The 26,726-nt window shown below is 42.3% G+C and overlaps 2 protein-coding genes across 4 annotated transcripts in view; both read right to left on the reverse strand.

Annotated features, from left to right (window-relative positions):
* Positions 1-8,757, reverse strand: part of TBC1D1 (TBC1 domain family member 1) — a 276,672-nt gene extending 267,915 nt beyond the window's left edge. For 2 of the 3 annotated variants that reach the window (XM_023738962.1, XM_023738960.1), the window contains exon 1: positions 8,549-8,757. The gene's annotated coding sequence lies outside the window, so the exon portion shown is untranslated. The remainder of the gene's footprint in view (positions 1-8,548) is intronic. The other variant, XM_023738963.1, reaches the window with a different exon arrangement.
* Positions 8,758-11,643: 2,886 nt separating this feature from the next.
* Positions 11,644-26,726, reverse strand: part of PGM2 (phosphoglucomutase 2) — a 72,490-nt gene continuing 57,407 nt past the window's right edge. The window contains exon 15 of the mRNA XM_004384685.2: positions 11,644-11,760. Within this exon, the coding sequence (XP_004384742.1) occupies positions 11,644-11,760 (117 nt within the window). The remainder of the gene's footprint in view (positions 11,761-26,726) is intronic.

Raw genomic sequence — 26,726 nt, forward strand, 5'->3', positions numbered from 1 at the left:
TGGTTGTGAAATCCAAAGGGCATTTTTCACTCCTTAACTGCCTTGTCCTCTCTGATGAAAGTCTCATCTCAGCGTTGACCTCTCCTTCCTTCTTATAACTCTTCAGGTTCTCATCTTACCTCTCCGGTTGCTACTTTCAAGATTCCTTTGAAGGCTTTTCTTCTCCTGTTTGACTCTATTCTCTCTCCTCATTCCATCTGCTTTCTTTGGACAATCTCATCTAATTTTTTAGTGTCAACACCACCTTCTAATACTCCTGCTGATGATAACAACAACTAACTTATACTGAGTACGAGGCACTAAAATCAGTGTTTAAATTCTATCTTTTCTGAAATAGAGCTAGCCTACTTTTTACTTTGACTGTTTTCCTATATGACATATATGTATGTAAGCTTGAAGAAAATTTTATATATAATTTAATATAATTAAGGGCTAATTTTTTCATTTAAAATGTTCAAAAGTTCAGAAATAAAACTTTATTTAGACCTCCAATGTATTTCAAGAAAGTGTATTCCCTGTCTTTTTCATCTTTAACAGCTTTTCCAGATGATAAAAGCAGACTTTAAGTTCATATAACCCCATAAATAATGGTTTCTCTCTCTCTTTTTACATTTCTCTCTCTCACCTACAGGTAAAAGTGGCATTAAATGCCTGGCTCAACTTCCACTCCTGTAACTGAATCTGTTTCAAATTCTAACTGCTGACAGCTGCTAATCCCAAGACATGTTTAAATTATTACAAAGGATAAACCCAAGATCTATCAGTTATTATTATGCGACAGTTATTAATATGGCGGCAACAAGTACAGCAGAATTATTTTCAGTGGGATCATACAATAATTGTCCTTTTGTGACTTATTTCACTCAACACAATGTTTTCAAGATTGATCCATATTGTAGCACGTATCAGTACTTAATTTCTCTTTGTGGCTGAGTAATACTCCTGTTGTATGAATATACCACATTTTATTTATCCATTCATCTGTCAATGGACATTTAAATTGTTTCCACCTTTTGGCTATTTTGAACAATGCTGCAATGAACACTGTGTACAGGTTCAAAATTGAGTGCAAAAATTACTCAATTTCATCATTTCAATCATTTGGTAAAAAAAATTAGTTACCATAAAAAAATGCAAATCAAAACTACTATGGGATACCACTTCACCCCCACTAGAATGGCTATGATCAAAACAACGGAAAATAACAGATGTTGGCAAGTATGTGGAGAAAATTGGAACCCTCATCCATTGCTGATGGAAATGCAAAATAGTACAGCTACTGTGGAAAACAGTTAAACAGAGAACCACCATATGACCCAGCAGATCCAGTCCTAGGTATACACCCAAAAGAAATCAAAGCAGTAACAGAAACAGAAACTTGTACACCAATGTTCCTTGTAGCATTGTTCAAAATAGTCAAAAGGTGGAAACAACTTAAATGTCCATCAGCAGATGAATGGATAAATAAAATGTGGTATATACATACAACGGGAGCATTACTCAGCCACAAAGAGAAATTAAGCACTAATACATGCTACAGTATGGACCAATCTTGAAAACATTGTGCTGAGTGAAATAAGTCACAAAAGGACAATTATTGCATGATCCCACTTATATCAAATAAGCAAATGTATAAAGACCAAAGTTTCTTAGTGGTTTCCAGGTGTGGGAGGGAAGAGGAAAGGAGTTTTCGCTTAGGGGGCACTGAGTTTCTGTTTATCGTGGTGGAATAACTTGGAAATGGATAGTGGTGATGGTGGCACAACATGATGGAAATAACCAATGTCACTGAATTGTACAGGTAGAAAATGTTGAATTGGCAAATGTTTTGTTAGATCTTTTTTTATCAGAATAAAACAACTTAAAAGAAAATCAGTCATCAAATTAGTTATGCCATTTAATTGACAAACTACTTGAGCACCTGAAATTTTCACCTGTCAATCTTTAGTTTCTTTATAAAAACTGTAAACTATAAGCTCTACTTCAGATATAGTCACAATTATTTGTAAGCAATTCAGATTCTACTGAATTCATGGTAACTCAGATTAAGTGAATAACTGTTTGCATTACCTTTCAATAAAAAGCTCCAAGAAACAGATGAACCATTCAAATAACATAAACAAACCATTAAACTATTTTTTAAATGATCTCAATTGACATAATTTGCATGCAACCTCTGACCATCCTTTGAGTCCCAGGTGGAATCACCTATTCCAAGGAGGCCTGTTGTGCTTCAAACCCTCAGCAAGAAATTCCATGATCTGTTATTCCATTTCTGTTATTATTATTAAAGTCATCTATGTATAAGCTCTATCCCTCTAAATCAAAAAAACTAAACCAGTTACCATTGAGTTGACTCCAACTCATGGCTACACCATGTCTGTTAGAGTAGAATTGTGCTCCATAGGGTTTTCAATAGCTGATTTTTCAGAAGTAGATCACCAGGCCTTTCTTCTAAGATGCCTTCGGCTGGACTCAAACCTCCAACCTTTCAGTTAGCTGCTGAGTACACGAACACTAACACCACTCAGGTTCTCCTCTAGCCCTCTGCAGAGACTCTTTGTGCTCTACACATCTAGCACAGTTCTTAAACACAGTAGGTACCCAAAGCTCAAAAATAACCTTTTATTAGAACAGTTTCAATAATTCTTGTAAGTGACTCCTACTATGCTAAATATCTCTGGAATCATGTACTTAGAATCATAAAATTTTAAAGCTAGAAAGGTCTTTTGAGCTACTTAGAAATCTCCTTCATATTGAAAATGAGGAAATTTGGTCCTCGAGAAATTAAGGGGCTTGTCCAAGTTGACAACAGAATTAGGACAATCCAAGTCCCTGGTTCCCAGCCAAATGCTGCAAAGAACTGTCAGTTTACTCATGAAAATAGTTTCCAGCATGAAGTTGAAAAAGCAAGTTACTTAACTTCTCTAAATCTCATGTTTATAGTTATAAGAGAATGGAACAAGATCATCAAAGTTTTCTTCTTTCTCTAAGACCTGATGAATCTAATTTTCATAATGTACAAAACTAAATGTCACAACATTGTGTGGGGATAGAAAGCTGCTCTCGATTTCCATCAAAAACATAAATGTGGCAGACGTACATGAAGAAAGATGGAATTTATTGATCAGGACGTGAGAAAAGCAATGGCAGAAGTGAGTAAGCTGTCTTTTGGGAACCCCCTCTCTTCCCAGCCCCCTTCACTCCCTCCCAGTAAACTCCAGGGAATAGGGGACTCTCCAGTAGCTAATGATACTTCAGCCTCTGCAGTTTCAGCCCTCACATATCACAAATGCTGATAGAAGGGAAGAGGGAGAAAGAGAAGGATGGAGGGAAGTGTGCTGATAATCTCTAGCTTCTAGGCCAAACCCATTGCTGTTGAGTCGATTCTGACCAGAGCGACACTATAGGACAGAGTAGAACTGCCCCATAGGGCTTCCAAGGAGTGCCTAGTAGATTCAAACTGCCAACCTTTTGGTTAGCAGCCATAGCTCTTAACCACTATGCCACCAGGGTTTCTGCTTCTCAGTCAGGTTAACAAAAACCCAAACCTGTTGCCATCAAGTCAATTCCAACTCATAGCAACCCTACAGGACAGAGTAGAACTGCCCCATAGGGTTTCCAAGGCTGTAATCTTTACAGAAGCAGACTGCCACATCTTTCTCCCACGGGGCAGCTGATGGGTTCGAATCGCTGCCTTTTGGTTAGCAGCTGAGCTCTTAACCACTGTACCACCAGGGTTCCTTCCAGGACAGCTTAGGAACTTGCTATTGTTGTTGCTACTTGCCATCGAGTCAGCTCCAACTCACGGCAACCCTACGCATAACAGAGCGAAATGCTGCCTGGTCCTGTGCCATCTTCATGATCGTTGGTATGTTTGAGCCCACTGTTTTGGCTGTTGTGTCAATAGGTTGGGAACTAGCCAATCTTTACTAGCTGTTGGGGACCCGCAGGATGGACAGGAAGTCCCCTGGTGGGCACTCACTTCCCCTTTTGTATCAGTGGTTTTAATTTTTCTGTTCTTCACACCAGATGGAGACGGCATACACCTGAACAGAATTATACTGCAGCGTGAAGTACTCTAATCTCATGCAGTTATTAGATCACTGATTTAGCTAAACTCTTTGTACACTTCCTTCAGAGAAACTCACCTCAATTAGAGCAGAGTGCTGTTCATCCAGGAATCGCCCACAGGCGATTAGAGCAGTAGGCTAGTTCACCGTCACACAGAGCTCCTGAAGCCAGTGATTCTAATCTCCTCATTATCAGGGACACTCCAGTACTGGGGTGCGTCCCTCTAATTTGACAGGTGAAGTAAGGATGCTTTTGAATGATTTCCTTCTCACGTGAATTAGAGCCAACTCAAGGCTAGCCCTTTAGGATGTCACTGTCGCTTGCTTACATTCTGTTAGACTTTACTGCAATAAAGGAGGAGGGTCCCAGCTGACCGTCTGGGATTGTGCTATCTATCTGCTCAGCTGCTTTAAGTGATTCTCCTAAGAGTAATGATGATAATTGTTAATACATAATAGCACTTGCTAAGTGTTATTGAGTTCTCACGAGAATCCTGTAAGTAATATTATTATCAACCCTCATTTGAAGCTGTGCAACAGAGAAAGGAGACCATTTGCCCAAGGTTCACACTAGTAGGAAGTGACAGAACCAAGATTTGAACCCAGGTCCTTCGGAGCCAGAGCTTGTACTTGCTCTTAACCACTTTGCTAGAGTGACATCTGTTGACCGCTTCTTGGACATATTTCATATATTCTGTACTCTCACAACTCTAAGAAATATGTTTTATCATCCCCATTTTACAGAACGGTCCCATAGTCAGTTAATGGTGAAAGCAAGATTTGAATCCAGGGCTGTCTTATGCCAAACTCCTGTTCCTTCTAATATAATAGTATACTTTACAAGGGAATAACGGTCAAATATCTTTCTAGTAGATTAGCTGTATTGTTCTTATATCTAAATTTTGCTTGGCCTCAATTATCTAAACTTAATGTCAAAGTTATACTCTAAAAGTAAAAATACACAAATATAAGAATAGCACTAATGATAATTATTGAGTGCTTCCTATGTTCTAAACCCTTTAAACAACAACAACAAAAACCCAGTTGCCATCAAGTTGACCCTGACTCATGGAGACCCCACGTGTGTCTGCGTAGAACTGTGGTCCATAGGGTTTGCAATGGCTGATTTTTCGGAAGTAGACCGCCAGGCCTTTCTTCCGTGATACCTCTGGGTAGACTCAAACCTCCAATCTTTTGGTTTGCTGATAACCTCATCAACCATTTGCACCACACAGGGACTCGAGCACTTTACATGTATAAATTCATTAAGTCCTGCCAACAAACCCTTAAGTGCTTACCTACTTTTGAAGTTTAAAATCATTGATTATATATAATGTGTTGCTAAATAAGTATAATCTCTTTTTAAGAGAAAAATAGGTGGGGCTTCCCTCAAAGAAAACAGGCACATTTAAAATGAAATGCCTTTGAGTTGGAGCTAAAACATTTCCTATGTTCTGTGCAGCTTCTCTGACACCTAGGTGCAAGATTGTTTCGTGTAGCCCAAATATGACAAATCTTGTTCTAAACATTTGAAACTTGAAAAGGGACACTTGCCCTTAAGTCTAAGAACCTATCAAATGGAAATCTCAGCTTGGAAATGTCAAAAACCTTAGAAATGGAAGCCTTTATGCCTTTTTGTGAAGAATCTGGTTACAAAATATATTTGTGGGAATGTGAGGGTGGAGAGGAAGAAATGAGGATAAAGTCAGCAAAGGAAATTGTAAGGTAACACTTCTGCGCTGAAAACCTAAATCCTTTATCATCACTAGAGGGATATGAGCCCAACTCCTTGGTTGCTGAGTGGACCAGACTCAAAGCACACAGTCGTTTTAATGAACAGATTCTGCTCCTCCAAGTTTTAACGACCAAGAAAAAAAAAAAAAAAAAGAGCTGGGAAATATATCAAGTATTGGGATTAATGTGTCTATTAAACTAGAAAAGGACAGGTACAGTAGACAGGGAAAAGGGCAAAGAGAACTACACCAAGGCACCCACATATATTCATACTTAAGCCCCCAGTGGGTTGATATACATTTTAGGTTCCCTGCAGAATCTGAAAAGAGTAGGGAATCGGGTCCTTGAGAGAAATGCTGTTAAGGGAGATAGGGAGGCTTGGCGGAGCTATCATTTTGTGAGATAAAGTAAAAAACATGATCAAAGCCAGTATCCTCTCAAGCTCCCTGCTCTCCTCCATACCATTTACCCTACCAAGAAGCAGGGGCCATAAAAGCAGGCAGCTCTACTCCAGCTGCCATAGTGACTGGACATGCTGATATCAGTGGGGAACAGGCAAGATCTGTGCTGCTTGGGGCTGGCACTCCTCACTGTTCGCTGGTGGGGCACTCTAGAAGATCTGGGCCAGAAATATGGCTGAACTCAAGAAAGGAGCAGCCCACCCACACCTGGCTGTCTCCATGCAGGTTATGTTTGATTGTGACTGCAGCTTTTCTAGACAAGGCTGTCTTCTAGGGAAGTAGGGGACAGGATTGTCAATGGCCAGATAATGAGGGAAAAGCCACAAGTCAAATTTCTTCAGAGTTGCCCGTTTCCTCCTCATACCCTCTGGTACTATGATAAACTACGTTATGAGAGATAAAAGTCAACTCTGACATGCCTGACACCCAACCAGAAATGTTATCATAGGAGAAAAACCCAGAGCTTTCAGCAAGAGAGATAATGACAGACTATGGCAGAGAGTACCATTTGCAAACCTTTACTTTGATGCTGATGTATAAGTACATCACTGAAATTTTTCCCTATGTTACAGGTTTTCAAGTGGCAAATGGACAAATCCACATAAAGGTATTTATTTTCACTATCTTCTAGTGATTTTCTTTCTAGCTTTATTCCCTTTTATTTCTCCCTGCGTTCAATTAATAGTTTCAGGATACTTCATATATGTCACTGCATTCTCTTCATAAAATGTCCCCTAAACATTTTACACAGCACCCTTTAACTAACAGCCGTGGCCACTATCCAGTAGCTCATGCTATGGCAATGTTTCCTTATAGGAAAATCTGAAGAGAAAGCACTTTTTACAGCCTTACTTCTCTATAACTTAATAGAAACAAAACAAAAACAAGAAATAGGCAGACTCAAGACTGTGGTATATTCCATTTTAAGCAGTAGTAAAATACTGGTTTACAAAAGCAGTCAAATCTTTTTCATACAAATGTTTTCATGCACAGTCCTTATCTCTGAAGGCCAGTCTTCCAAGTTCCCAGGAAGGAGCTGATCATGAGGCATCTCCCCTCCAGCTAAGAGAAACCACCTGCACTCTAGGAAAACGTGCAGCAGAACTCACCTGCTTCAGGAATTCCTAACCCAAGGGACTGAAAGAACATGAAGTCCACAGAAAACCGAAAAGTCGTTCTGCAAGGTGATTTCCCAGCCTCCTGGAACAGCTCTCCTTTCATTCTTCCACCCCAGGCCCTCCCACACAACCCAGGCTCCCCAAACACAATAAAACCAAGCTGTAGCCATGCTCCAACTCCAAGCAATCCATTGCATCTCTTGGGAAGAGAATGAATTTCTGCTTTCCTAAAGAAGGTCTGTTTATCAGGGACTCTGTTTTCACCTTAGTTACGGTGCAAAAAGTTTAGAAATTGGAATTGTAGCGACAGCTGAGTTTCTTAGGTGTGACCAGTTTCAAACAAGTCATTTTAAAATGCTCTTTCAATGTCTGATTATGTTAAGAAATGAAATCATCCAATCATCTAAAAGAAAAAATGAGAGAACTATGAAGTATACACCCATTAATGCAGGACATTCCGAAAATAAAACTGGTGGAAGGAAGAATCATCACTTTCAATTTCTTTTCCTTTTTAAGCAACTTTCAGAGAATACGCTATTTTAAATAAAATTGTAACAGGTAAAGCCACATCTGGGTGGATTTCAAACAAAATGACACCTATTTTAAAAAAAAAAAAAAAAAACCAGCACTGTGCGGCTAAATTTGAGGAGCTCTCATAACCACACAGCGATCAGGAAGCTGCTATAAACAATTAAGCAGGGTTTCAAAATGACTGGTACAGGATGTGCCCATAGAAAGAAATGGTGCGCGCACTGGTGAAGCTGCCAAAGTTACTGCTGCAAAGTACCTTGAACTTTTAAAGGGTGGCATGGGGTCACTCTGACCACCCTCGCCCAATGTGCTCGCCCTTCACACACGCTAGCCCTTGAGATATTTGGCGGGAGGGGGGAGAGGGAGGGGTGGGAGGACGAGTCCGGGTGAAGGGAACCTGCCGGGGCTACCGGGTCATTCTGAACATGAAGGTCTCGCTTCCGTCCAAGGGGGGGGGGGTGGGCAGCGAGGTGGCAATGAACTTCCTCCCCGCGCCCCCTCCCCGGCGGCGAGGAGGGCAAAAACTCCCAAGGCTGCCCTATCCCAGCTTCTCCGTGGGCTCGGCGGGTAGCCGGGATGCCGGCGGAGCAGCGAGCGGGGTGGCATGCGCCCAGCCCCAGAAGGCGCCTACCTGTGCGGCGGCAGCTCAGAGCCCGGAGCCGGGCCGGGGCGCGCAGGTGCCGGGGGGCCACCTGGGGACTGCCTGGGCGGGCGGAGCGGCCATCGTGCCGGGCCGGCTGCGCGCTTCCTGCCGCGAGGAGCCGGGGTCCGCTGACTCGGCTCCCGCCGCTCCTCCTCCCGGCTGAGGACAGGCGGTCCCGCGGCGGCGGCAGCAACAGGCACAGTGGCGGGGCCGGGGGCGGGGGCGACGGCAGCCAAGCAGGAGGAGGTGTCTGTGCGCGGCTCGCGTTTCCTCCTCCCGGGCTGGGCGAGCGCGGGGGAGGCGAGGGCAGGGCAGGAGCCAGATCTCCCGACTCGGCCCCCGGGGAACCGAGAGGGGGGCGCCGTGCCCTTCCCCCCTCCCCCCACTGCGCCGTGTGACTCTGCCCGGGCGGCACGGCCGGGACGGCCGACTCACACGCGGGCGACAGCTGCAGCAGTAGTGTGGAGCTGCCGCAGCCTCCTTCCCCTCCCTTCCTCGTTCCTCCCGGGGGGGCCCATCCTCAGCCCGCCCCGGGGACGCCGAGTGCCACCTGGAGGAGCGAGAGGGGCGCGGGCCCTGGGCGCCAGTTCGGGCCCCGAGTGTGATTAAGGCCCTCTCGGCGGGATGTGCGGTCCCACACCCTGCCCTGGGCGGCCTGTTGATAGCAGGTGGCACTGCCCGCCGCTCGCCCGACCCGCGGGGCTCTCAGCAGGTGGCACTGCCAGCCCGCTGTCTGCTCTCCCGCGGTGGCCTCGCCCTCGCCCTCCGAAATGGACGTGGTGAAACCTGCACGAAACACGGGGAGGCGGCCAAACCATCTGGCTCTCCCCCGCATCACCCCTTCTTCCAGTCCTAGGGTTGGACAATGTCAGGGAGTGAACTGAGGCAGGGAGGTCCTATGGGGGCTGGCACTCGGGGCAGGAAAATCATGGAGTTGGAAAAAGAAGAAGAGGGGAATTAGGGAAGGCCGAAGCGTTCTCCCCCAATTAAAGGCCAGGTAGCCCCATTTCTAGCTTACTGCTGAGTGAGGCAGGGGCTGTTGGCCCGTTTTCTCCCTCCTGAGAGTCCAGCAGACACACACCAGCAGGCTTGCCCCTATCTCCAGAGAAGAGTGACCAAGGAGAGGGGAACAAGAACAATGAGGGAGAGGGACTTGGGGAGAAGCAGATGGGGTGGTGGAGAAATGAAAGGGTATCATTTTTTGTTTGTTTAGTGTAACTGAAGGCAGGGTTTCAGGAAGTGGCTGAGAGGTTGACCTGCATGGTTAGTTTTGAACCCAAATCCTGCCTCTACCACTGGTGTGCAAGCTGCTGGAGCTCCCTTGGCAGGAAAAAGGGACCAATACACACTTTACAGGATCATTATGAGGGTGAAGTGAGAAGAGTATCTAAAGTGCTTAGCACAGTGGCATTTCCATGGACCTCTGCTAGTGGCAGCGGCTACTGTTTACCTGATGGTGCAAACAGTTAAAGTGCTGGGCTGCTAATGGAGATAGGTTGGAGGTTCAAGTCCACCCAGTGGTGCTGCGGAAGAGAGTCCTGGCGATCTACTTCCAAAAAATTAGACATTGAAAACTGTATTCAGAATAGAGCACAGTTCTATTCTGACACATGTGTGGCCATCATGAGTCAGAATTGTTGCCGGGGCCCAGATGGCAAGTAGAGGTCCAAGGTGCCTTCTCCCACCCAGGAGCAGACAATGCGTTCCTAGAAGCTGCCTGAGGTTCTTAGAACCTTTTTGGTTAGGAATCTTTCATAGAATAGTCTATGGGATGCTCAGTCCAGGGGAGTTATATTTAAGTGGGATATGAGAGCTTGATTTAAAGCTCTCATAATAGTAGTGACTATTTAGTATTCATTGAAATGTAAGTCCCTTTAGGGCGTTGTACTAGGCACTTTATATACACTGTTTCTAATCCTCACTAAAACTCTGCAGGGCAGGAATTATTAAATCCATTCGACTAATAAAGAAACTAAGAGGTTTGTGCCTGTTAGAGGCCACAGACCTGGTAGTAGATGCTAGAGTCCCAAAGATTCAAAGCCCCAAATAACACTTTCTGCTTTACCACTGTACAGCCCACTTGTAGCGCTTAGCTCATTCTTTGTTATAGCATAGTTATTTGTGTGCTTGGCCTCAGATCCTTATTAAAAGACACAAGTACTCTAATGAATACAACATTTATAAAAACCAATTGCCATGGAGTCAGCTCTGACTCATGGCAACCCCATGTGTGTCAGAGTTGAACTGTGCTCCAGAGGATTTTCAATAGCTGATTTTAGAAGTAAATAGCCAGGTCTTTCTACAGAGGCATCTCTTAGTGGACTTAAACCTCTAATCTTTCGGTTAGCAGTGAAGTATGTTAACTGTTTATACCACCCAGGAATTCCAGAATGTTTATAGGGTTATGGAAATTGTTCTACTTTAGGTTATAAGACGAGGTAAACCAGCCAAGTCATATTGTCATCTCTTGGGTTATACCACAGTTATGTCATGTTTTTGTCTATAACTCAATTGTACAGTTCTCTTTCTCTCTGTGCAGTGGTCTGCTGAACACTCTCCCCTCCAGAGTACTAACACATCAAGGCAGGTACACTGTCATCCATTTCATTGACATCCTTAACTGCCTTGCACACATGACCTGACAAATGATGATTGAAACGATTAAGATGGGGCCTTCCTGTCAGCCCCTGATCCTGGGAAAAGGAATCAGGCCAGAGGGTGTGGGTCAGAGATGATTTACTGAGATGATGTTCTGCTTACAGACCATGCTGGCCAGAATCCCCTCCCATCCTGCCATTCTACTCCCTTTTCTTTTCCTCACTTACCCTCTCCCCCTACTCCATCTCGACCCCCTGTCCCATAGTGCAGGAAGGCTGAGGTACAGGTAGGCAGATGGGGAGCCTGACCTGGTCACATAGGTACGAAACGGTGGGGGTGAGGGAGACAGGCCTAGACCCCATATCTCTCGTGCTGTTGTAGCTGTGGGAGAAAACATCCCTCCCGCTACCTCACTGCTGAAATCTAGCAAGTTCCAGCTCAGAGATTTATAAACTAGTGGCAAATGACCTGACCCCTGACCTGGGTTAGGGAAAGGCCGTGGGCTTGTGAGAAGCAGTGATGGCTGCATCACTTTCTAGTTCCCAGCCACAGTCAGTGCCTCCAGGAATGATCATGAGGGGTTTTATAATCCTTTTAGCTTCCTAGAAACAGAAATCTCTCTGTAAGTGATAAGCATTTTCAAACTTTTTTCCTAAAGCATTGTCTCAGAGAGTAAGGAACAGCTCGCCATCATACCTATTTGTCCTGAGTTTTCTAGCAGCTCTGGGATAAATAGTAAAAGGGGACTTTGAGTTTGATGGTGACATCTGGGAGAGCAGGTTGAAGACTGTCAAACAGGGAAGCAAGAGCCAAGTTGTCCCAGTGCAGCGTGGAGAAGCAAGAGCTCACCGCTCAGCTTTCACCTGCAAGTGCCCTTGCTATAGGAGGGAACTAGCTCCTTCCCTTCACGTGTGGATACCTGACTCCCAGCAGAGCTGGTACACCACCATGGCAGAGGCGTGGGGCAACAGCGCCTTGGTGATGGCAGCAGAGAGCTTCCTTGGGGCCCAGAAAGGTGTTCTGTTGGTAGTACTTCGTCACCAATAACAAAACTAAGTAGAGAATGGGGCCAAATGCTGTGATTCTGCTTCTGGCCCCCGTTCTCCTGACTATTGTGACCCAGCAGCACAAGGAGTGTGATCTTCCCCACGCAGGGGCATTTAGCTGACATCAGGTTACTAACTAACCATTGGCTCAGTGAGTAAAAACTTCTGGTGGGAAGGCATCAGCCTTCACGGCTGCTGTTACTTCCTTGTGTCAACAACCTCACCAACTCCAGCTCTCCCTGATATCCTGCAGCGGATCATTATTTGGGGGCTTCCCCTATAGGCTCTTTCTTAAGTTAGTCACTTGCTGCATAATTAATTGTTCTTTGCTAAATGCCAGAAACATTTATATCAGCTTTAAGATGGCTACAGAGCTCTGGAAGATGGTGAACCATTGATGCCATTAAATCAATGGAAGCCCAGCCTGGTCCTGCACCATCTTCATGATCATTGGTATGTCTGAGTCCGTTATTGCGGATATTGTGTAGTGCTTTTCAACCTAAGGGGCTCATCTTCCAGCACTACATTGAACAATATTCTGTTGTGATACATAAGGTTTCACTGACTAATTTTTGGAAGTAGATTGCCAGGCTTTTCTTCCTAGTCTGTCTCTGTCTGGAAGTTACTGGTATTTGAAATACCAGTGGCATAGCTTCCAGCATCATAGCAATACACAAGTCATCACAATACAATTAATAGACAGATAGGTAGTACTATCTTAATTAGCTATCAGAAATACTGTTTATGACAACAAAATAGATTGACGTCCAGATCAGAAATTACATTACGCTGACATGCCTACAACACTAGGTCCCTGAAATTGCTTTCTGAAAAGCACGAGAACGATAACATACACAGGAACAAAAAAATAAAATGAGCAAAGAGATTTGGGACCCTCCTTTAACCAGTGTAGATGTTGGAATCTTAGTGACTTGAATAAATGTATTACTGCATGAAAAAACTCATTCTTACCATGGATGAGACTTCATAAATCCATGCATTGTGAGAACGGGTAGATTCTATCCTCAAGCACCAAAGTAGGCTTCTGTAAAGTTTCTAATCTCCTTTTATGGACAAAGCAGATAAAACTCTGGGCACTGCTTCCAGTTTCCTTTTCAGTTCCCTCTCCTTTTATCTAAATCATCACTCTACACAAGCAACTGCTCCATGCAGCTCTTCGATGATATCCAGTCTTCACTTAGGGATTCCACCTGAGCTGGTTTTGTGGGGCTGGACATCAAGTGCAAAGCCGAGCAAGGGCTACAGAGCACATCACTTTATTATGAGATCTAAATTTGTCTAAGTTCCGTGGAAATTTCTTTGTAAATTGTCTGTTATGGATCTCAGTGATTTTATCCAGACTGAATGCTAACTAAACTTGCAACACTGCAGGACCCCCATTTCATTTTACTCCAAATGCTGTTATACCATTGCTGGTACATAATGTGTAGTAATGGGGTAGCAGGCTAACTGGTCTCCCTGCTGCTGTCCTGGTCACCCTACAGTCTATCCTCAACACAACAGACAAGTGAATCTGTTAAAATATTAGTGGGGCCAGGTAACTACTCTGCTTAGAACACTTCCTTAGTTTCCCATGGCTCCCAGAGTAAAAATCAAAGTCCTTACAATGGCTTAAAAAAAAAAAGGACTCATAGCGACCCAATAGGACAGAGTAGAACTGCCCCATAGGGTTTCCAAGGAGCGGCTGGTGGATTCAAATTGCTGACCTTTCGTTAGCAGCTGAGGTCTTAACCACTATGCCACCAAGGCTCCTATAATGACTTATAGGACCGTAAAAGGACCCCTAAAGGACCCCCCCCCCACAATTCCCATGCCACTACCTTTTGTTCTGGGGTAAAAACATCACAAAGTTTAGTAAAGCAAAAAGAAAGGTTTTATTCAGTATATGTTCAAAGAGGCAAAAGTGAGAAATGGACAAGCGTGCTGCCAGAGCTATGTCTGCCCGAATTCAAGGAATATTACAGGATAGACGAAAGTGGGAAAACAGACAAGCATGCTGCCAGAGCCATGTCTATCCGAGTCCAAGGAATGTTACAGAATCATCAGTATAGACTAACGTTACAAACGGGCAAAACCATTGAAGCCTTCACCTTTTCACAGATTGGCTAGAAACTGTTAAGTCACTATGATTCTACATTTTGAATCATCTTTCTTAACAATTATTGGTACAGGTTTCAGTAACAACAGTCAGGAGGGTCTTAGTTGGTCCAACGAATCTTACTATTCACTAAATGCTAACAGAAAAAGATAAGAGTGGAAAGTATGTGGGTCTTAAGTGCTCTGTTTATGATTTGTTTCTGTGGAATGTTCCCTAAAAGATGTTTTCGACTATTGTCCTAGCTATTGTCTGTATACCTCAGGGCCCAGTTGATGTGTCCTTGTGAGTCCTTGTGGGTCCTTGTGAGTCCAGCTCCAGCTGGGACACATTCTAGGACAGGGAATAATGGCTCCAATGTTATCTCCTAAATCACTCTGTACCTGATAACTCTGCTCCAGTCACACTGCTTTTGCTGTTTGCACCCACTCTTCCCTCTGCCTAGTGTGCTCATCCCTCAGATGTCTGCATTGCCCCCTGTTTAATTTTTTTTTCAGGTCTTTGTTTAAATATCACCTCCATGTGACCTTCTCTCACCAACTTCTTAAAACTGGAAACCACTACTTATACCTACACACACACACACTTCTTATCCCCTTTTCCTGCTTTATATTTCTCCATAGCACTCATCACCCTCTAATATATTAAAAACCAAGCCTGTTGTTGTCGAGTCGATTCAGATTCATGGCGACCCCGTGTGTCGCAGAAGCAGAACTGCACTCCATAGGGTTTCGTAGCTGAAATCTTTATGGAAGCAGATCACCAGGCCTTTCATACATGGCACTGTGGAATAGATTTAAACAACCAAACTGTAGGTTAGCAGCTGATCACAAACCGCTTAGTTACTTATGTACCTTATTTGTCATCTGTTTCTCCACTCCCAGCCTCCTGTGAGGGCAGAGAATTTTGTCTGTTTTTTTTTCACTGCTGTATCTCCAGTGCATAGAATAGTGCCTGGAGCATAGTGGGTACTCAAAACTTATTTCCTGAGTGAATGAATGAATGAAAATAATTTGTAACACATGGCACTTGTGAGTTCATTGACTGTCTTTATATAGTATATTCCCTTAGATTAGAAACTTTCTAGTTTCCCTCTATATACCTCCTCACGAGGTTTCCCAACTGTCCTAAAAGGTAGGTCGTTCTTTCCCTGCAGGCAAGCTGAATGTTAAAACATGCGACTCCCTGTTTCACCATCAGCATAGGATATGACTTTCAGAGATCCTATTAAAGGATTTTAAAGTCATAGAACAACCGAGAATTCACCAGCATTTAATACTTGCCAAAGTTTGGTTGATAAAAATATTATTTTAGACACTGATCGGAAGGATATGTAGTCTGACTGTCCTCTAGAACCTGGATCCCCTAAAATCAGTCCTGTAGCAAGTCAACTCAAGGGACGAGCAGTTTACCTGGACTGTGTCCAGAGAAAATTCCTTTTATCAAATTGCACTTTGACATTATCCCATTGGCCTATATTGGGGAATACATTTTATAAAAATGTCCCCTTCGTTCTGAGAATATTGTTGAGGATATTGTCCGATATTTTACACATTGTTCTTTTAAGGAGAATCCAGGAAGATTTTTCTCTCAAGGAGCTAACAGGAATATTTTTTCATTCCTTGAGCAACCGCTTGTATCTCTATCCTTGCCCTGACTGATGGGCTCAAGGGTCAGATTTGGGGGTCCATCACTTTTCAGGTGTGAATCCCTGTACTAGCTCAGGGATTCACAAATACCTTTTCTAAGCCATTGCTAATTTGTGCCAGTTTTTATCCATACAAGAAAAATATAGATAAGATAACAATGTGTTAGTTCATAAATTAAACTGGACTACCCTGTATTCTGAGGTCACGTTCTTGCCTCTTTGTAGGTATTAAGACAGATTGTCGTTAAAGAAAGTCTTTCTTTCATGAAATGATAATGAGAGTCAGGGGTAGGAGCCTTTGTTTGCCTGTTTCTTTTGGTTTTTTAATCTCTTTACTTGGCGAAAGAACATCTTATCAGCCCGTCGGTTCCAAATGATTTGGGGGAAATTTTACTGATTTAGAAACCCTGAAATCTAGGAAGCATCAGTTTTCAACCTTACTCCTAGCTTCATTCTATCTCCCTCATTTTCTCTTTTTTCAGTGCTATTTTCTTTTCCACTTACATTTAAATTTTATCACGTTGCATTGTATACATTTAAACCACCTTCAATCCTTTCCGGAAGGGGGCAGATTAAATGAAAGAATGAACTAATGACTCAACTTATCCAAGGGAGAAAAAAATATCAACTTTCTGGGCACAGCCTGTAGCTTCACACTGTACCAAATGTTCTTATTCATCATTGTCTTGCATGTTATCTACACAATGTATTGTTGTTGTTGGCTGCTCTCTAGTCTGATTCCAACTCACCGTATTTGAGTACAACTGCCCCATATTGTTTTCTTGGCTGTAATCTTTAGGGAGCAGATCACCAGGTCTTTCTCTCGTGGAGCCACTGGGTAAGTTCGAACCACCAACTTTTGGATTAGCAGCCGAGCTCTTAACCATTGCACCGCCAGGGCCCCTTGCACAGTGTATAGTGCTTTGTAGTTTACATGTCTTACTTCACTTAATCCTCACAGGAACCCTCAGAGGAAAGTGTTATTTCCCCTGGTTATACACATGAAGAAATTTAGGCCTAGAGAGTTTCAGTGAGTTACCTAAGGCAAAAAACGTGGTGGGGAGAAATTGGAATTTTAACCTAGATGTTTTGTGCCTCCAAGCCTAATTCTTTTCTTCTTTACCATGTTACTGCCTTTGAAAGCTGCTGTTTTTGAAGGTGATGTCATACAGAGCTATGTTTGTTTGAATTTTTTTTTAAGAAGAAATAAGGAGAGTCTGGTTATTTTCTTGACCTCAATATAACCTTCTTGTTGCAAGGTGTTGTGTGGTAGGGCTGTGCTTCAGTTGGCCTCACTGACCCTTTAGCTTCAGGGGAGCATTCATTGGACCAAGGTCCTCTTGATCAGCACATACTGAAGAAATATGCCCTGGGGTAGTCTCCTTTTGATCCCTTTGTCTATTGCATGATAATTCATACTGTGCAATAGCATTACAGTGGGAGCTTGCTTTATTACTTAGTAATTTCCTTTAACAGTAAAGCTGAGCTAGAGACGTACGGTCCTTTTCTCATTTTCCTGTTGCTAAATGTAAAATGGAAGATGAAGTTCTCCTATTATTCAAGGGAACATGAGTCCTTGAATGGAAAGCTTAGAGAAAAAAATTGAGGGAGGTAGAATTCGCCCAAGATTCCCCAACCATCAGGCATGTACCACAAAGGGCTTAGTTGAGTCTTTCACCCAGTAGGGATTCACTGAAGCTAGGCACTGAAGTGATCAAAGAAATATGGGACATCATCCTTGTCCTCAGAACCCTTGCACTCTTCTAATTCAGGGCTCAACAAACTTTTACTGAAGTCCCGTTTAATAAATATTTTATGCTTTGCAAGCCGTATAGCCTCTGACCCGACTTTCAACTCTGCCATTCTAGAGCTGAAACAGCTATAAATGTTATGTAAACAAATGAGTATGGCTGTGTTCCAATAAACTTTATTTATGGACACTGAAATTTGAATTTCATATAATTTTCACATCATGAAATAGCATTCTTTTTAATTTTTTCAACTATTTAAAAATAAAAAAAGTTTTTTTAATTCTTAAGTTCACAATCATATAAAAACAGGCAGCAGGCCAGATTAAGCCCACAGGTCATAGTTTCCCAGTCGCTACTCAAGAGCATGGGTTCTTAACAATTGTTATGCCATAGACCCCTTTGCCAGCCTGATGAAGCCTGTAGACTTCTTACTAAAATAATACTTTTAAGTGCCTAAAATAAAATATATAAGATTGCAGAGGAAACCAATTATATGGAAATACAGTTATCAATATATTTTTGAAAGTGTGATATTATATGTTCTTTATTATTAACACAGAAACCCTGGTGGTGCAGAGGTTAAAGTGCTCAGCTGCTAACCAAAAGGTTGATGGTTCGAACCCATTAGCCGCTCTGAGGGAGAAAGATGTGGCAGTCTGTTCTGTAAAGATTTACAGCCTTGGAAACCCTACGGGGCAGTTCTACTCTGTCCTATAGGATCACTATGAGTCAGAACTGACTCAACAGCAGTGGGTTTGGTGTTTTTTGGTTTCATTATTAACATATTAAATAACAAGATCTAACAGCGAGTCTAATAACGACCATATTTTGAGGTAGTAATGAGGATGGAGCCCTGGTGGCACAGTGGTTAAGAGCTCAGCTGCTAATCAAAAAGGTTGGCAGTTCAATGCTCTTGACAGGGATCATCATAAAGGGTCCTGAACAGAGCTGGAGAAAAATGTAGAACAAAATTCTAACTCACAAAAAAAAGACCAGACTTACTGGTCTGACAGAGACTGGAGAAACCCCAAGAGTACGGCCCCTGGACACACTTTTAACCCAATACTGAAGTCACTCTTGATAGGCCCATAAAACAAAATGAGACTAAATGGGCACATCAGTCCCGGGGCAAGGACAAGAAAGTAGGATGGGACAGGAAAGCTGGTAAGGGGGAACCTAAGGTCGAGAAGGGGAGAGTGTTGACATGTTGTGGGGTTGGCAACCAATGTCACAAAACACTATGTGTATTAATTGTTTAGTGAGAAACTAATTTGCTCTGTAAACCTTCATCTAAAGCACAGTTTAAAAAATAAAATAAAACCAAAAAAAAAAAAAATCGGCAGTTTGAAGCTACCAACCACTCCTTGGAAACACTACGGGGCAGTTCTACTCTGTCCTATAAGGTCACTATGAGTTGGAATCAACTTGACAGCAACAAGCTTATGGATAATGAGGATATATGATATTCTGAGATGCCTGCAACAACTGTGACATGAAAATCTGTGCTTTTTGTCGCTGACAAAACCCAATAATGCTATTGTGGTTTGTTGTCTACATTCAAAATTGAAGGGAAATCTAAATTTTGACTAGAACTACTTTCCACCAGCTGTAGTGGGGTCAACTCTGACTCACGGCAACCACATGCATGTAAGAGTAGAACTGTGCTCCGCTGGGTTTTCAATGGCTGATTTTTCAAAAGCAGATCATCAGGCCTTTCTTCCGAGGTACTTGTGGGTGAACTTGAACCACCAACTTTCCAGTTAGCAGCCAAGTGTGTTAACTATTTGCACCCAGGGACTTAGAAATACTAGGCATAACTAAAAAAAAAAAAAGAGTAATTTTTTTTTTCCTTCCAGATGCACAGACTCCCTGGATTCTATGCACAGATCCATTGGGGAAAACTTGGATATCAAGTTAAGAACTCCTGAGGAGTCAAGGATAATATAGACTAGGAAAATTGGGCACTTGCAAGGCTGTTGTCTTTGAGTGTATGATTTTAGTAGAGATGAAAATACAGAGGCTAAATTGAAGGGTGTCGACTCAGTGAGGAGAGAGGAGGTGGTTCTCAGTTTTCTATGCAAATGTGTCCACATCGATAAGGCCTATTCCACCACTCCTATAAGAGAAGTGGAGGCTAGGATTGGTGTGACTTGGGCTCCATAAAATAATTCTTAGGATACAGCAGATACTGTGCCATGCAAACCAGGCCAACCCAGAGTGTTTACATACCATGTCTGCAACTGGACTTTTCAAGTATGTTTATTAAAACATTATTTTTGGAAAAGCAGTTTGGAACAGACTTGTTCTCCCTTAGGAATACAACCCAGATAGTCAGAAACATTTGCTACATCTTTAAACTTTGCTGATGGAGACAAAGATGATTATTTCCATCGAATTTTTATTTTTCTAATTATCTACAATAAACATGCATTATTTTATAATGGGAAAAGCTTTATTTTAAAAACTAGGTTTATCTCTGCTCTTTATTGTGGGATATCTCATCCGAATAATACAATGTATAGGAGAGAGTCAGCCTTGTTCCTCAACATTAGATCAGAAGTTCAGGAAGGAAGGAGGGGAGGAGGGAGAGAGGGATGGAGGGCCTTGGTGGGAAGGAGGAAGGAAGGAGGCAGGGAGGTGGAGGGAGGGGAGAGAAGGAGGAAAAGTAAGCAAGCTCTTCGGTTTCCTTACAATTCCAAATTACCCAAACGTAACTAGGCCCTCACTACTTCTTGGTAAACCTTTTACTCATCTCTTATCCACCCTTTAAAGCCTCTTTAAAGCTCTATTTCTGACCCACCACTCCAGTTTTTCTCAGAGTAGTCTTCTCCCCTCCTCTACTGTGAAGATTGAGCATTTCTACTCCTTTCCAGTATGAGCCCCCCTCATCTTTATACTTTATTTCACAAATCCCTTCCTGTTCATTTCTAAGAAAGCAGAGAGAGAGAGAGAGCACTTCTACCCCACTCCAAAGTTAAACCTTCTGGCTGTACTTTAAATATAATCCCCATCTTCTCCTCGAGAACCAAATTTCATCAACTATCCTTTCTAGTACTTTTAGTGTATTCCTAACCTCTGACTCTTTCACTCTAAACTACCATATACATAAGCATTTCTCACTGAATGTCTTTATACAGTATAAAAAACAAACCCAAACCTGTTGCCGTCAAGTCGATTCTGACTCATAGTGACCCTATAGGACAGAGTAGAACTGCCCCATAGGGTTTCCAAGGAGCGGCTGGTGGATTTGAACTGCCGACCTTTTGGTTAGCAGCCAAGCTCTGCTTATATAGTATATAATTAAGTAAATACCTGGTGTGGAATCAGGCACAGCACAGGATCTCCATAAAACTAAAATAAAAAATACAGATTCTAATCCAGTTTCCCACCCAATGAATGACTATCTTTTCTGACTTTTTTTTTTTTTTAGTGAACTTTTTTTAAGACAGATCTCTCTGATACTTTACTTGTGCAACTGATTTGTCTTTCTATTATTTTTTATTTTACATTTCTTATTGTTAAATACTGTACTCTCTTAGTTTTGAAACACTGGTCTAGTCTGCTGAATTTTTGAAACGTCATGCTTGCGTCCAAGACCCTTCACAACATTTGCCAGCAAATGTGAGTAGCATGTTTTCTGTCCTCATAAAAACTGATGATAAAAATGTTGAATAAGTCAATGTTAAAATCAGAGACCAACAACAGCATGCCACTAGATCTCTCCAAGTTCATAATAATCACTAACTGATTCTTTGGTTATTCATGTTCTACCAGCAAGGAATCCATGAAAATTTCTCATCTATAAACATTTTATAAGAGAGACTTTCAAATGTGTTGCTAAAATGAAGATAGTCTATTTGAGTTCCTTTATTAATAAGCCAGTAACACTTTGAACAAAGGGAATGAGCTTAGGTTGACATGATTAGAATTAGTGAATGCAGTTGACTTCTAGTAATCCCTATTTCCCTTTATAATTCTTTACAAATCATCTGTTTGGTGATTTAGGCTAATTTGTTCAGCAGATTGCAAAAATGACTTCAATACTTTGTAGCTCTTCCCATCAAGAAGTGGAGACTTTTTCTTTACCGTCTAAATCTGGGCTGGCCTTGTGACTTGCATTGGAAAATAGAATGTGATGGGAATGACTTTGTATAAATTCTGAGTCTGGGCCTCAAGCTCTTGCTGCTCTTGGAACCCCTGCCATCACTGCCATGTGAACATACCTGAGCTAGCCTGTTGGAGGAAGAGAAACTACGCAGAAGAGAACTGAGACACCTTAGCTAATAGTCAGCCAGTCCTCAGTACTTGCAGCTAATCACAGACTCATGTGTGAGCTCCAGTCAAGCTAAGACAAGTCTGGCCCAGCCCAGAAATACAAAACAGATCCCAGTCCACAGCGATGACTTGCAAAATCATGAGCTAATTAAATGACTGTTGTCTTAGCCCACTAAGTTTTAGAGTGTTTGTTATGCAACAAGGTCCTTGGGTGGCACAAACAGTTTGTGCTCACTACTAACCGAAAGGTTGGTGGTTCAAACCTACCTAGCAGCACCATGGAAGAAAGGCCTGGTGATCTGCTTCCATAAAGATTACAGCCAAGAAAATCTATGGAGCAGTTCTACTCTGACACATATGAGTTCTCCATGAGTTAGAACCAACTTGATGTCAATGGGTTTGGTTTGCTTGTTTGATTATGCAGCAAAAGCTAGTTAATATACATGGATAATGTAGCATTTTCCAAATCTCAGTTTTTTATAAATTAAGTCAGTTTCCTGACTGTTTTCCCATTTCCCGTGAGTTCTCCAAGATTAACTAACACACAGTGTGTTAGGATAACGCCTACAACTGTTCTCAGTACCCAGGATAACACTTACACCTGTTCTCGGTACCCTAGACGTTCTCCCAAGTCTCCAGTATTCTCTTCCTGTATTCTTGCCCATCCAGGGCTTCAAAATCCCAGTTAAACTCCACATGCTACAAGATCACATATTATCTCAACAATGACCACTGATAGTCACAACTCACTTCTTCCTATAACCAATGACAAGACTTCACCGATTGGAAGAGTTAAATTCCTCTTTAATATTCCAGGACCATGAGAAGCTAAAGCTCCTTTAGGTTTGAATGCTTCTTTGAAGTACAGTCCCATACGTGTTGCACTGACTGGTCTCAGATGGCTGAGGATCACTTCCTGGCTATGTAAACTTTGGCGACTTATTAAATGGGCCTCTGTTGTATCTCAGTGTCCCCACCTATGAGGATAAACAGTCATCCTCTTACAAATTTGTTGATGAAATTAAATGAGTTAATAAGCATAAAATACTGAGGACAGAACCTGGCATGTATTAAAGCATGCCATTATCATTATTATTTAAGGATGCAATTCCTCTTCTTTTCTCTTTTGTCTGGATTTTATCAACTTTCAGATGGCCTCTCTTTTCCCTTCTATCTGCAGGGAGAACAGAAGGCTAACCCAAGGGGCTATTTTGAAAATTCAAAAAACGTCAACCTTTGAAAATGAAGATTTCAGGAACTCAGCATTTGTGCTGCTTCAGAAACAGTATAATGTTTGCTGTAAAGTTTGTAGCAGTTTTTCCCTTTGTTACGGATTGAATTATGTCCCCCCAAAAGACGTGTAAAGTCCTAACCCTCCTCCCTTCCTGTGGATGCGACTGTTTGGAAATAGGATTTTTGAAGATGTTATCAGTTAACACGAGGTCATACTGGAGTAGAGCGAGTCCTAAGCCAGTAAGAGTGGTGTCCTTATAAAAGAGGAGAAGAGGCGCAGAAAGAGACACAGGGAAGAACGCCATGTGATAAAGGAGGCAGAGACGGGAGCTGTGCTGGAGCTGCAAACCAGGGAATGCCGGGGGCTATCAGAAGCTGGGAGAGACAAGGACGGATCTTCCCATAGAGCCTTCAGAGACAGCATGGCCCTGCTGACACCCTAAATTGGGACTTCTAGCCTCCAGGACCATGAGACCCTATTTCGTTTTAAGCCACACACTTGGTGGTACTTTGTCATGCAGCCCTAGGAAACCAATACGCCCTTTAAATGGCTAGAGTTTTGCCAGCAAGGAAAAGGAAAGCTTCTCCAAAACCAGTAACATTTTTCAAGTTAAATTTTAACAATTTAACTCTCTCAGAATTCCTTTAAGCCTGTCGCGCACCCCTGCTCCCGAAATGAGAGTTCATTGGGAGCTAGCAGGGTGTAGAGGAGAGTGTAGTCAGGGGTGGGTAGGGCAGCTCTGGCAACATGCAGATTGAGCAGGTGTGGATAACACTCACAGTTCAAATCGATATTAGTGCTGGAGAAAATAGAACAAGTTTTAAATACATAGCTGGATTTCAAAGAAAGAAAGGGAAATTCCCCAGGTGTCCAAAATGGTGAGAACTAAGAAGAGCAGCCTAAGCAGCCGTGGCCTCTGGGAGGCATGAGGCCTGCTGTGCTTCACGGGTTAGGGACTGGAGTTCAACATTCACACACAAGTCTGGAAACATGGCCCCAGGCTGTAGGAGGCAGGGGGTAGGAACTGACTCTGGTTTTTATTTTTTCTAAAAGTTCTCTTGGATTCTTATTCAAGTCTCAGTGTTCTTATTCACAGTGTCCTATCCTTTCCCTTGTGCTGTTGTTAGGTGCCATTGACTCGGTTTTGACTCATAGCCACCCTTGTGACAAATTAGAACTGCCCCATCTAACCGAAAGGTTGGCAGTTCAAACCCACCCAGGGGCTCCGCAGGAGAAAGACCTGGCGATTTGCTCCCATAAACATTACAGCCTAAAAACACCTATGGGGCAGTTTTACTCCTATCCCTCACTTCCCTAGAAACCTGAAAAGGCTGATCCCTCTGTGAGAAACCAGTTGCTGTCAAGTAAGATACCAAATCATGGCAATCCCATGTGTGTCAGAATAGAACTGTCCTCCATCAGGTTTTCAATGACTTGATTTTTCGGCAGTACATTGCCAGGCCTTTCTTCCAAGGCATTTTAGGTAGACTTGAACTTCCAACCTTTTAGTTAGCAACTGAGCATGTTAACTGTTGCACAACCCAGGGACTCTTGTGGAAGAAAAAAAACAAAAACAAAACTTTGCCCCCCTAGTCCTGGGAAGCATCAGGGTAGTTTATAGTTTGCTCGAGACTCTGGGTGGAGGATTGAGGAGCAGAGGTGGGGAGAGTTCATGATCAGAAATCAAAACTCTTATCCTATGTCACACAGGTTTTGTTGTTAGTTGCCATTGAGTCGATTGATTCCGACTAGTGGCGACTCCATGTGTGCAGAGTAGAACTGCTCCATAGCGTTTTCAAGGCTGTGACCTTTCAGAAGCAGATCACCCAGCCTGTCTCCTGAGATGTCTCTGGGTGGCTTAGAACCAACAACCTTTCAGCTAGTAGTGGAGTGCTTCACCATTTACACCACCCAGAGACTCCCATCACAAAGCTGTATGAACTGTGAATTTCCACTCACAAGCTGGTGCAAAAATCCAAAGCTAATAAAAGTAGCATAAAAACTCATCATAACTTTGTTAGTTAGAGGGTTGCAACTATCTCTTCCCAGATTGAGGGATGTCATTTAACTCACTTTATGCTGTCTTTTGTCATGCAGAAGTTTTAAATTCTAATGCGATTCAATCTTTTGCTTTATGGTTTGGGCTTTTTGTGTCTTATTTAAGAAATCACTCTCTACCATGATATCTGTTGTGGATTTTAAATTGTGTCCCTCCAAAATACATGTTGGAATCCTAACCCCTATACCTGTGGGTGTAATCCTGTTTGGAAATAGAGTTTTCTTTGTTATGTTAATTGGATCATACCCAAATAGAGAGGCTTCTGAATCTAATCACTTCTGAGTTGTAAAAAGAGCAGATTAGACATAGAGACACATACACGCAAGGATGACAGATGTCATGTGAGGAACCAAGGAACACCTGGGGCTACCCGTAAGAGGGGAATAGACATGGCTAAGACCCCGATTTAGACTTTTAGCCTCCAGAAATATGAGAAAATAAATTTTTGTTTTCTAAAACCACTCACTTGTGGTATTTCTGTTACAGCAGCACCAGGAAACTAAGACAATGTCATAAATATAATCTCCTACAATTTATTACAAAATGTTTAAAGTTTTGCTCTTCACATGTAGGTCTTTAATACAACGGAATTTTTCTATATGGTTTGAGGTAGGGATCCAATTTTAACTTTTTCCATTTGGTTAGCTAATTGTCCCAGAATTTTTATCTAATAGTTCTTATTTGCCTACAGGCCTATGATGCCATGTTTGTCATATACCAATTTCTTCCATTTGTATGTGCTTATTTGCTATTCTGATACATTGGTTTATTTGTCTCACTATATCTTTATAATCTTAATATTTGGTAACACCATGGTCCCTCTTTTTGTTGTCAAGAATTGAAGGATCTGGGAATTTGTCCAACTTGCCAGCTAACGAGTTAACCTCCCACTATTTCATAGTTACAAGCAGAAGACACGAGACTACTGAGTCAGAGGCAAAGAACTTTATTACTCACAGCACAACAGGCAGTATAAGCTTTATGTTCACCTCAGTCACCCTTGTCCCCCAAGTCCCATTGGTGGTGGGGGGTGACACAGAGGGGCTGAGATGAATGCTGCATATATCACAGCGAGGAACCCAAGCTTAGGAAACTCCAATTTTTTAAAGGGAGATGCTCACAAATCTGCCTAACTTCTACTCCAGAGGGATGCATTATCTTCATCATCTTGGAAGTCAAACAAATACGCCTTCTGCCCTGTAGGGAGACACTATATCTATGTTCCATGGTATACAAATGTCCTTGAAATGAGAGTCCAGAAAAAAAGCTATCAGTGTCTCTGCATAAAAAAGATGTTCTGAAATTCAAGAGACCAACCAAAATTGTCTCCTTACGCTTCTTCAATGTTATTTTGTCTATTTTGGCACTTTAATCTCCCATATACTTGTTTGGGGTAGCACTATGTTGCTAGACATAAATTTATACAAATCATTTTAAAA

Source organism: Trichechus manatus, unplaced genomic scaffold (genome assembly GCF_000243295.1).
Source record: "Trichechus manatus latirostris isolate Lorelei unplaced genomic scaffold, TriManLat1.0 scaffold00126, whole genome shotgun sequence".
Taxonomy (NCBI): domain Eukaryota; kingdom Metazoa; phylum Chordata; class Mammalia; order Sirenia; family Trichechidae; genus Trichechus; species Trichechus manatus.